This window comes from Gavialis gangeticus, unplaced genomic scaffold (genome assembly GCF_001723915.1).
Source record: "Gavialis gangeticus isolate Ggan-Ray unplaced genomic scaffold, GavGan_comp1, whole genome shotgun sequence".
In the NCBI taxonomy this organism is placed as follows: Eukaryota; Metazoa; Chordata; order Crocodylia; family Gavialidae; genus Gavialis; species Gavialis gangeticus.
Genome location: NW_017729002.1, coordinates 4846180 through 4858988, shown reverse-complemented (window position 1 = coordinate 4858988; position 12809 = coordinate 4846180). Strand labels below are relative to the sequence as shown.

Below are 12809 nucleotides of genomic sequence, written 5' to 3'. Positions count from 1 at the left end.
ACCCCTGCATCTAATGATCTGGTGATCTGATCATAAAAAGCCACCAGATTGGTCTGACAGGACCTGCCACTGATGAACCCGTGCTGATTGCCCCTAAGCATGCAGTCCCCTGCTGTCCCCTCCTGGATGTGTGCCAGAATTATTTTCTCAAACAGCTTGCCTAGGATCGAGGTAAGACTAACTGGCCTATAGTTTGCCGGGTCCTCCTTCTTCCCTTTTTTGAAGATGGGAACCACGTTGGCCCTCTTCCAGTCCTCTGGCACCTCTCCAGTGCACCACGAGTGCTCGTAAAGCCGTGCCAGGGGACCTGCAATGACCTCGACCGGTTCCTTTAGAACTGTAGGGCAGAGATCATCTGGACCGGCTGACTTGAATATGTCCAGCCCCTCCAGAAGCTCCCTAACTAAGTCCTTGCTAACCCTTGGCCCAGGTGTGCCTCCCCCAGGGCCCGAAGGAGCCTTGTTTCCCAGGCTCTGTGTGTTCATGTGCAAGCACCTAAGGTAACAAGTCGATTGCCCTGATTTCTCAGGATCAAATGAGCATGCTTCCCTTGTTGCCCACTCCAGGTCACCCAGTTCCCCACTTTACTCAGGGCTTTGGTCTCCATCCCCTGGCAAACCTAATTTAAGGGCATCCTCATGAGGTTAGTGAGCCTATCTGTGAAGATGCTTTTCCCTCTCTTCATCGGGTGGATCCCATCTCTTTCCAGCAGTCCTTATTCTTGGAACATCATCCTGCGGTCAGAGAAGCCAAAGCCCTGCTGGCAACACCACCTGTGCAGCCAGGCACTGATCTGCAGGACGTGCCCGTTCCTGCCCAGGTCCTCTCCTTTGACTGGAAGGGTTGAGGAGAAATACCGCCTGAGCCACCATCCCCTTTAACCTTGCACCCAGAACCCTATAGTCACTTTTGACCTGCTCAGGGTCTCCCCTGGCATTATCATTGGTGCCCACATGAATGAGCAGCATAGGGTAGTAGTCACAGGGCTGGATGAGTCTTTGTAATTTGCCCATGACACCATGGATCCAGGTTCCGAGCAAGCAGCAGATCTCCTGAGACAACAAGTCGAGCCAGCAGATGTTTGCCTCTGTCCCCCAAAGAAGGAAGTCTTCAACCATCACCATGCTTCTTGGTGGCGATGGTCTCGATCCTTCCCACCTTGAGGAGGCCTGGCCTGTCCTCCTCCAATGGAATGTGCTTTTCCCCCTCTGTTACTAGGGCTCCATATCTGTTCTCCATGCAAACTGCTGTAGGTGGAGATGGAGATTTCTGCTTGCATCCAGATGTCACAAGCTTCCAGCTTCTACCTTCTTTGGAGTCCCTGTTCTTTCCCTTCTCTAGTGCTGCCTTTGACAGTTCTTCCTCCACAGCCCTGGAGGTCTCTTCCAGCATCAAACTGATGTACTTCTCATGGTGGAGGATGCTTCAGAGCCCCTCACCACTTTCTCCTGTAGCTTTTTTGCCTGCTCCCTGTGGGATACCACCAGAAGGCACCACTCACATTGCAGACGTTCCCCCATCTGGCTGTTACCAGAAGGAACATGGAAGCCACAGTCTCCACAGCGCCAAACCTGGACCTGGACAAAAGCCTTGTTGATGAGCAGTCCTGCCTGGACAGACGCTTCATGATGCAAATAGTGGCAGTGGCTCTGGCATTGTGACATTCTCCAGCCATTTCCATGGGTTTCTTAATCTGCCTCCTCTCTCGCTTCCCTTCTTCCAAGAACATCTTCCCTAGCAAACTTACCTGTAAGGTGGCCTGTTTACTGTCCTTGGCCCCAGAAGGTTCCTTTTTCCCTGCTTCCTCTCACCAAGCTGAAAGGCTCCCCCTCAAAGAGTGGGGGATGCAAGCTGACTTGCAAACGGACCAGTGAACTGCCTGCAAACTATCTTACAATGGAGTGAATTAGTTTACTCCAGCCTAATAGGGGGTGCATGTGTAGAAAGTGATGCTTTAATGCGGAGCTAATTAGTCAACTCCACAGTAAAACACTTGGGTAGATGCCCCCACAGATGGGTAGTCCCCTGACTCTTTTGTCCAATACTACTTCAGTGTCTGTTGCATAATCATACTATATAGCTACCTATGGATTATTTTGAAGCTTGAAAAGAACGGTATCATCTTGGTTCCTTTTGCTAATGCTTCAGAACTCATCAGGAAATAAACAGGCTGAGGTTCTTCACAGATAATGGTATTACAGTACTTAGCTTTATATGTGGCATTGTTAGTGGCTGAGGAACAGAAAAATCTGTAACAATTGTTGTACTTGTATTGGGATTAGCACAAATTACCCATTTTCTGCAATGAAGAACAAAGATGCCGTACAGGATCAAATCGCAGGTCTGTCTAGTGCTGTATTGTGTATCTCTGGGTATAGACAGATGTAACAATTGTATAATATTCAGATGACACCAATACAAGCTGTTAGAGTTGCAGCTGTTACGTTTGTATGAATCTGTAGCAATAAAACTAATTTTTTTCAACCGGCTTTATTCAAAGTTATAGCAATATAGTTTAACTTATAATAGTAGAGGCCCTTGTAGACTTGAGTGTAACAGCTGCTGTGCAACAGCTCTCCATGCCCCTTATACAGCAGCTAGAATGCACATTTGTTCATAGTCTCAGTTGTGACAAGTGGATACTGAGGGAAGGGTATCTATGCAGGGCCAATCGAAGCTGATCCTTTCTCACTTAGATTGAGAGATTATGGGAGATGAAGTGGGGGCATATAAAATTAATGTTGTTCCTTGTATCATTTGTAGTTAAGTGCTTTGGGAAAGCATTTGATTAATGGATATTCTAGTAATGCAAGATCTAAACAAGAACATTTATTTCAGTTTTTTTGTAGCTGAACACCTTATTCAGCTACTAAGATTTACTTATGTAATTTATTTGGTTGTTTTGCAGTGTTCTTTCCCATCCTTACCTAGAAGAAGCAAAGCAAATGAATTTCATTTGTTAGAACTGTGAATTTTTATTGAAATTCATATACAGTACTTCAGTTTTGGGTAATGTGATTGTTTTTGTCAACCGCTGACGAAAGCTTGAGAGATTTAAATATCAGGTATTTTAATTAGTAGATATATTGATGAATTTACCAGCAGTCTAATGGCCCTTCTGAACATTGTTTTGCATCCTATGACATTTGTTGGTATGATCATATTGGAGTGTAAGGAGTTCAGGCTAATAGGAATAGACAATTTGACATTCTTAAAAAAAAAAATAATAATAAAAAAAAATTAAAAATCACACTGCCTACAAATCTTAATTCACCACAGTAGTTTTGTTTATTTTGTCCCCAAATGCAGTAGAGTAACTTCTAAATACTGAGGCACTAGAATTTATTAGCAGTAGTTGAGCCTCTGCAAACTGTTTGATGACTTAAATTTATTGTGGTTTTAAGTGTGAAATAGAGGATAAAATTCTCTTTCAGTTAGAAAGGTGGAGGAAGGTACACTCTGTAAAACATGTTAACATGAAGCTGAAAGGTTCACAAGTACTATATGTGACTGTGTATTTAGAAATGAGTCAGGTGTTCCACAGAACAGTTACTGCCTATTGATGGGTAGGTTGCAGCTGTCAGACATGGTATGTACCATTACGTTTCCAGTCTGATATTTTACAGTAAACAGTCCCGAAGTACAAGTTAAGTGAGAATGTGTGTTTACCTTTATCTGGATATGCAAGATTTGTAGGTGGTGTATGTAGGTGGCTGCTTTAATCCTATACAGCAAGTAACCTTTTATATAAAATTCGTCCTTAGTTTAATTTGATAGCTTAACCTTGTGCATTTGGTCATTGCTTCAGAATCTCGGTTGCAGCTGCTGTCATTTCAAACTGTATTCTGTTAGCACAAACTATGCAAGTGTGTAAAGAAATTTGGCATGTACTGATTTTCGAAGTATTGCCACTCTATCCAGTATGTAATGGTACACTTGAGAAACACACATACATGCACAAAAAATATATACTATTATTTAGTATTTTCTTAAAATACTGTTGGTGGATTCATACATCTTGGGGTTCAGTCTGATACTCTTGGAGATGTTAGCAAGCTTTAATCCTGACTTTCATTCTCTTCTGTGAAGTCACTATTCAGTCAGCTCTGTCTTTCTCTGGACAGGAGTAGTATGTCTTTCTGTGCTGGGTCAAGACAATCTGTTGCATCAGCCGTGAGCACTTACGTAAGTGCTCATGATGTGACCTGGGAATGTTATGACTTAACTACAGGACTTTCACATGGAATAAACTTGGAGAACTCCACTCACTTTATATTAAGTGGACTTTACTGTAGATACTGATGAAGAATTATTTAAAATAAATAAAATATTAGTTTCCTTTTCTGGTGAGTACACTTTCACCAACAATAGGTAATTGTTTAAAACATTTGTATTCAACTCTGACCAATTCATTAAGTCTCTAATTCTTTTGTAAAATATGTAATTCTGATACTTTCACTTAGGTATGCATCAGTGTATCACAAACTCTTATTTTCTTATTAAACATCTCTGATTGTTTTGTCTTCAAAAGCCCCAGCTCCTGAAATTATATGATTGAGAAGCCTTTTTTTTAATAGCCTCACAGTTGAGGGAAAACTTTTGTAAAAGTGAAGCCTCAAGACAAACAAAGAGACCTACATTCATTATTTTAAAATGTCGTGGATATTGGGGCCTGACATGAGCCAAGGGAAAGGTACCTGTGCCGTCCAGAGACCAGGGTCATTCCAGTCTAGAGACAGCATGGGGGGCATCTGTTCCCACCCATGCTGTAGACCAGGAAAAGAGAAGCCGGTTTTACCCTGCTGTTCCCTCTACTTGGCTGCTCAGAGCCAAATGCACAGTGACACTTCTTCCCCCACAAGCCCAACTTCCAGGCCTTCTGGCTTTTACGTTGCTGCTCCTGCCACTCAGTTGAGCAGTAGGTGGAAGGGAAAGCTGGCTGTACTGGGAACCAGTCCACAGGAGTCCCAGGTGTATGGGGTGGTTCAGCTTTGCCCTGCTGCTCCATGTGCTTTGCTCCTGGAAACTGAAAGCAGAGGGAGTAGCCCCTTGAGACCCCTGCTTGCTTCTCCCACCAGAGTCCCCGGTGTGAGAAACAGATTTTGCCCTGTCACTCCAGTCCTCCCAGGACCAGGAGGACTGGAGCAGCCCACATTCGCCTGAGACTGGGATCACCCTGGTCTGGGGAAGGTGCAAGGAGCCGGGAAGAAGGGCAGGTTGCAGACTGCACATCTGCACTGCTCCCTCTCCTGGAGTCATTTGTAATGGTAGACATTTGCCACTGCTGGCAACGAACATCTGTATGCAGCCATAGTCCGAAAACTAGTATTAATAAACCGTATAGATTTTCACATGCTTCTAGAATTTTCTTCAGACATTTCCTGTTCTATTAGGCCTCCCACTACAATGGCATAAGTAATAATGGAAAACCTGATTCAGTGTCTTGCTTCTCTTTAAGTAGATTGTAGTCAAATCTGCCTGTTTTAGTGGTCTTTGTCTCTTTCTTCAGCTATTTCAACTTCCATTGCAGTTTTCTTTACTCTCCTATATGGTTTTATAAAAGCCAGTAAAGTCCACCCTTATTCAAGGCTGTTTTCATCTTTGCTTTACCGTGCCATATATAAGGTAAATCTCAGAGTTAATTTCAGCATCCTAAATCATGGAGGTTAAGATCCAAATGAGTGGAGCTGCGTAACCTTCAGTCCTGTTTTTCTAATACCTCTGTAACACATTTCACTCAAGTGGACTGGTTTTGCCCTTGAGTGAACATAACAGTTCTAGCATCTATTTGGGCCAGTATTTAACAAATTCAGACCATAACATGCATTGCTAAAATGCAGTTGGGCAATAGACAGTAAAATGAGTAGAAAGGAAGTGCATCTGTCTTGAGAACTTCATAGTAAATTTATGGCTTAATAGATCTTTTTTTTTTTTTAAGTGTCATTACCTGAAAATAACATAACTTTCAGATATAACACCCTGTCTAATCTCAAAGTTTTACAACACACTATATAACACTGCAAAAAAATTATATTTGCTATTCATGTCTGTTGCAAACGCCAAAGACTTTATCTTTGGTTACTTATCCAATTACTTTACAGTTCATAAACAATGCATGTACTTTCTGAGAAAGGAAGCTTGGGTTTAATTATATTTGCATAATACAACATTTTATTTTTATAAATGACTCCATAAATAACAATGTAATAAAAGGGGCTTTAAAATATTTTCTCTTTCAGTAACCTGTTGCCTCATGGCTATGTTACTGTTCACCAAACCATTGAGTTCTTGCATTGTTCAGCACTGTGTGTTCAGTGGGTATTTTTATTTAACTAAGTTTCAAAGCACTGTGATTATTTTTAAAAATGTATACATACTGACATAAATTATACATAGATAAGCAACAAAATGTTTCCAATTTAGTTTTATAACAGTTCACTGTCAAAATATTAATGTTAACAGGGCCCAACCCAAAAAGATATTTAGATGCCAAACTCCCAGTGACAAAAAGGGGAGTTTTAAGTAAAAATTAGTGCCGTCGTATTCCCTGGGACAGGTAGGACCTTCCCAGGCCACACTGGACTTTGCATGCCAGATCCAGGCATGGGACTGTGGGTTACTGACACTTGATCTAATTAATCTCTGAGGAAAAGTCAAACATGTCTAGACTATTGTTGACAGATGTTTGTCCAGCCTATTCTTAAAAAAAATAGATCCACTGGAGGGAATTCTACTACCTCCGTAGGTTACCCGTTCCAATATTTAGATGTTCTTTATTGTTAGAATTAGGGAATTGCCCATCAAGAATGACGGAGAGGGAAGGGGGTGTGGGGGGAAGCTTGCTAACTCTAAGCCCACCCCTGCCCCATGCCACCACCACCTCCCAGGGGAGGGAGGGGGCGGGAAAGCTTGCCTTGCAGTCCCCTCCGTTGCCCTCTGCCAGCACTCCACCCCACCACCGCCTCCAAGGAGCAGGGCCAGGGCGAGGCCAGTGGTGCTGGCCTAGCCCCTCTGCTCTGTCCCTGCCATCATGGCAATACGCTGCCACTGACACCTCCTGTCCATAATGCTCTTGGACCACTCTGGTTGTTTCAGTAATCTAATCACAGTGTTCCAAGAGCATTACGGACAGAGAGACAGATGGACTAAGCCCTTTATTATATTAAAATCATGGGCAGTCTAGAATTTTGCAAAAGAAGGTACAGATGGTAAGGTGTATCATTGCATATAAAACTACACACATTTTTATCTAGTTAAAAATCAACTAGAAGCTTTGCTAATATGCTAGTCTAGGATTGAAGCAAAAACCAAATACCTTCATTGGAATGAGTTAAAACCAATCAGCAGGGCTGTGAAGTAGGAGCTTTATTATACGGAGATGCTAACAGACATCAGAAGGGGAGGAGGGTGCAAATGCACAAGTCCAGTGCCCTGAATTTTCCAGCAGCCATATGTCTAGAGAGTCCTACAAGCTGTCCATTCTCATTTTAGATGCACTCTATATGCAAAGCACGTTACAGTATGTCACAGGTAAAAAGCAGGGTGAATAGGGTTTTATTCATGTTGGTGTTCAAAGGTTCCCAGAATCATTCTTGTGGCTCTCCTCTGGAAATGTTCCTACTAGTTTGATTACGTACTTAAGATGTACTCTGACTATAATATGCTTCACCCATAATTAATAGAGAAAAAATATGTTTCATCTTGTATATGATATTCTCTTAATACAACTCCAAATGATATATGCCTTTTTCATAACACTATCATGCTGTTGACTCATGCAGTTTGTGGTTCATTAGTTCCCAAATCTTTTTCTGTAGTATTTCTGTATCACTCAACCTGAAATTCTTTAGTTTCTCTGTAGTCAGGTTTATGACACAGAAGCACATCATTTAGTGAGTGGCTGTAGCGTAGATACAAGTTTTTTTAAGGTCATTTAAGTGGAAATGGGTTTGACCACTCGCTCTCAGACTATTCTTCCTTCTTTAAACTAGAAACAATAGGGTAAGTGGGTACATGCTACTATATAAATCCAAAAGTTTTTCTATGACAGTTCCCTAAATAGTGTAGCTTTCCTTTCTGTTGCTTGAATATCTTTTACAGTTATGTACCTTTTGGTCTTAACTCTAAAAATGAAACCATTTCTTATAAGGAACAATGTAGATTTTTCTTTCTGTTTTACCTTTACTCTTGCATTTACATGCTTGACATCTATCCTTTCCGGTAAGATTTTTTTTTTACTATAAAATTGCAGCAACAGGAAATTTAATATTTATATTACTTTGGTGGTTATAGGCAGAGACATACGGTTTCATTCTTTACCATCTGGACAAACTAGAGTCTGTGTGGCCATTAACTGGGCTTATGGAGAAGCACTAATGGAAAGTAGGCAGAAAACAGAGGGTGCTAATAGCAAAAAGACTTTTGTAGCCAAGCAGGTTCAGGAATCCTGTCTTGAAGCAGAGCTTAAGTGACTTAAGTGGGAAACCATTTAGGGAAAACTAGGAGTCATGGTCACAAACTCCTGGAAGATCATTTCAGGCTCAACATTAGGAAAAACTACTTCACAATTAGGGTGTCCAGACTATGACCATTACTCCTAGTTTTCCCCAAGGGTGCCCTGGTGAACAGTTATTCACCGAGCCCTAGATGTATGCTTCTGATGTAGCAGTAAGCTGCTACCAAGTCCCCGCTCAGCCTTCTCTTTTTCAGGCTGAAGAATCCCAGGTCCCTTAGCCTTTCCTCATATGGCTTGCTGTGCAAGTCTCTGATCATATGGATAGCCCTTCTCTGGACACTCTCAAGCTTTACCACGTCCCTTGTTAAGGTGCGGAGCCCAGAGTTGGACGCAGTACACCAGCTGCAGTCTCACCAGTGCCGAGTAGAGCAGGAGAATTACTTCTGTGCAATGTTTTTTCTGGAGATGCATCAATTGATACATACCAGTGTATTGTTGGCCGTGCTGGCTACAGCATCGCAGTGCTGGCTCATGTTCATACTGTGGTCAATTATTGCCCCCAGGTCTTGGTGGCAAGTGATGGGGGATCTTCAATCCTGCTGCCTGATGAGATGCAGCAGTTGCACAAGTACCAGTGTCATGAGTTTTGCCTGTGAGCAGCTAGGGGTGCAGGGCCCCAGAACCCAGAAGCCCCTGCACCCATCTCCTTGAAAGATGGCAGGCTTCATGGCCTCAGCAGGGGCTAGCATGCCTGCAGTTTTGACCCCACTGTGGCTTAACACACATACGTGACATGAGTTTTACTTTCAAGATTTTGGGGTGCAGCTTTCCCAAACACCCTACACCTATCTTCTTGAAACTTGGCATGCTTCATGCCCGCAGAAGGGGCTATCATTCCTCCAAGTTTCATCCAAATCTGGCCAGAAGTAACAAAGTTACAGGCTGTTTCACCCTTCCCCATTATAGCCTATGGACAAAACAGTGTCAAAATGGCAAAACGTTTCGACTTGCCTAGTTTCATTTCGAGGCTATTTCGACCATATCTGTTCCGTTTCAATTTTGCTGTTTCAGCCTCGAAATGGGCAGAAACAGCATAGAAACAAAACAGGTGGCGAAATTTTGCACAGCCCTACTGGAGATCTGTTCAGGGGCTGGTAACAGAAGCGTTCATAATAAATCAGTGAAAATAAATGGACTTTTTGTAGTGATAGATACATTGTTTATTCCAAATCTACTTGACGAAGTTTTCAGAAGTTGAGCACATTGCCAGATTGATGGAAATCTAAAGTATGTTGAGGAAAACTTAGTGGAGAAGAGTCAAACTTTTACTTTACATACAGACGTAGTCCTCTGATAGAAGAATAAAATATTTTGCAAATGCTCTAAGTTATGTGGCTGTCAACCGCAAGAGTTAGAGCCTGCTTAAATTTACCCCATTGACACCTTGCATCAATATTGTTGAGTTTATAGGGCATAAATGCATTTTGAATCATTCATGAAATTTTGTTAGGGCAAGCTCTCAGAAATGACTTGCACGCTTTTTAAAATGAGACCTAGTAACTTAGTTTCCTAAAAGACTTTTAGATCTCTTGAAAAATGTATTTTCTATGTGCTCTTGTAGTGACATAGCTTCTGTATTCACATCTGATTGTTGATGCCACAGTTGCTTTTGTTCTGTAATACAGCTTTAAATCGTGCATTCAATGTATTTATTCACATCAGACATTTATCTTTATACTGCAGTAATCTGTACTCTGCACCTTCAGCTCTGGTCATTTGGCCAGTATTTCTGATGCTGTTGGTGTATTCCATGAAAAGAAACTGTATTTAACTTGAGAGGCTAGGTTGAGACAACTAATATTAAGTCAAGTATTTTTCAGTCTTTGAACACTTAAGAGATGCAACTAAATTTACGTATTAATAGTAAGGATTTTTAAAGTCTTTTATAAATTAATATCTATAAATAAAATAGCATATTGCATTTTAGATCAATTGCATTTGCAGCAATGATCAATACTAAGTAGTTTTCCACAAATAGCTGTGAGGTGTTCAAATTCACGGATGACCCTAAGATGTGGGGAAAAATGGGCACGCTGAAGGAGAGGGACAGGCTGCAACTAGATCTAGACAGGTTACAGGGGTGGGTGGATGAGAACAGGATGGGATTCAATACTGACAAGTGCAAGGTACTGCACCTGGACTTGTCATGCATCCACAGATGCATCACGAGCAGGTCCAAGGAGATGATCCTCCCCTTCTATGTGGCACTGGTCAGGCCACAGCTGGAGTACTGTGTCCAGTTCTGGGTGCCGCACTTCAGGAGGGATGTGGACAGCATTGAGAGGGTCCAAAGGAGGACCACTTACATGGTCAAGGGGCAGTAAAGCAGGCCGTACAAGCGGAGGCTACGGGACCTGAACCTGTTCAGCCTCTAAAGAGAAGGCTGAGAGGGGATCTGGTGGCCATCTACAAACTGGCCAAGGGGGACCGGCAGGCTGTGGGAGAGTCCCTGTTGCCCCGAGCGCTACCGGGAGTAACAAGGAATAACGGCCATAAGTTGACTGAGAGTAGATTCAGGCTAGATATCAGGAGGCACTACTTCACTGTCAGGGCGGCTAGGATCTGGAACCAACTTCCAAGGGAAGTAGTGCTCACTCCTACCCTGGGGGTCTCCAAAAGGAGGCTAGATAGACACCTTGCCAGAATTGTTTGACCCCAGCATCCTTTCCTGCCCATGGCAGGGGGTCGGAGTTGATGATCTGCTCAGGTCCCTTCTGACCCTACCAACTATGAAGCAAATAACTAACACTTCAAATTGTAGTAGTTCCTTTTAGATAGATGAGAATGTTTGAATAAAGTCTGTTTCTAACGATAAAAGATGTTTATCTTACTGTAACTCCTATCACTATCAAACACATTTCAGTATATTTGACCTATATATCTGGTGGTGGGACTTTAAGACGTAATAAGGATATTAATTAGAAAAATTGCTAACCTCTATAAGATAGACCATCCAGCAACTGATGGACACCCTTTAGCATGGTCTACTATTTTGAGAAGTGACTGGGGGCTAGGGAGGACTAGTAAGTGATAATTTGAGTAAATATAACATTCCAAAAGTAAATTAAGTTCATCACTGCATCAGCAGGCCTGAAGGAAAAAATGACAGTTGAATGAGCATATGGAAATAATGTCTGAGGTGGAAGTAGAGCTCAGACTTAATGCTATTGATAAAGTCAGATCTGGGAGTGAGTGAGGAATGTTTTATCCCTGTTTCACTAGAAATAGCAACTTCAGTAGCAGAGATCTTTAATAAGGTTATCAAAGTGAGAGTGATATAACTGGAGTAAAGCTGATGGGGACTTATCTGGCTCATTAAAAATATCAGGTTAGTAGTATCTCAGCAACATATGCAAGGTTTTAAAACAAATCAGAAGGAAAGAATCATTAGAGAAATAGAGAAAGGCGGAAAACAGAATAAAAAGTTTTTACCAAAGGCATATCATGCTATAATTTTGATAGCTTTCTCTTCAAAATAACAGGTTTTCCAGACAAGGAAAATGTAGTAGAACACATCTATTTGGCCTTCTGTAAAGTATTTAATGTGGTGCCACAAGGCAGCATTCTTAGTAAAGATGGGAGAGGAAAGAAAATTTCATTTGGAAACTAAGTGTTTTCTGTCTTTGAGAGCAATAAGTTTCTGAAACAGTCTTCCAGTAGGGGTAGTGGGAGCAAACACCTGCAAAAGTTGCAGGCAATAAGAGGAGACTGGAGTCTGACCCTGGAGGTTCTTCAAGACCCGTATTCTAATACAATAAATTGATGCTATTTGGTGGAAATTTAGCCCTGAAATCAGGTGATGCTATGTATATACAAATGTAGTGAATATAACAATAAACGTAGTTCTTTAACCTGAACTGCAATATAATGCACAAGGTCTTCAGAGCATTTACTTAAAATAAGCCATCATACTGTTTTAAAACAGGATTTATGTGTAAATTAGCATAATAAGGAAATGTGGGATATGAAGTAGAAACAAGTAATTTTTGGATACGTGTCAAGTATGCCATTAATTTCTAATGCATCAAAATGCTGACCAAAATGAGCAATATATCCATCTTGTTTATTTTCCTTTTTATTTCTTCCTAGATAACAGTGATCTAATTGCTTGTACAGTGATTACGAAAGATGGAGGTCAGGTTCAGAGGTTTCTGGCAGTGGATATTTACCAGATGAGCTTGGTTGAGCCTGATATTGCCAGACTTGGCTGGGGAGTAGTTAAATTTGCAGGCCTTTTGCAGGTAAGATTGCTGCTTTTGGCAGGCCTTTTGCAGGTAAGATATGAGGATTGATT

The 12809-nt window shown here is 41.7% G+C and overlaps 1 protein-coding gene across 5 annotated transcripts in view; it reads left to right on the top strand.

The window, feature by feature from the left end:
- CLEC16A (C-type lectin domain family 16 member A) overlaps window positions 1-12809 on the top strand; it is a 226372-nt gene that overhangs the window by 143119 nt on the left and 70444 nt on the right. For all 5 annotated transcript variants that reach the window (XM_019507460.1, XM_019507458.1, XM_019507457.1 and 2 more), the window contains one exon: window positions 12605-12756. In XM_019507460.1, coding sequence (XP_019363005.1) covers window positions 12605-12756 — 152 coding nt within the window. The remainder of the gene's footprint in view (window positions 1-12604; window positions 12757-12809) is intronic.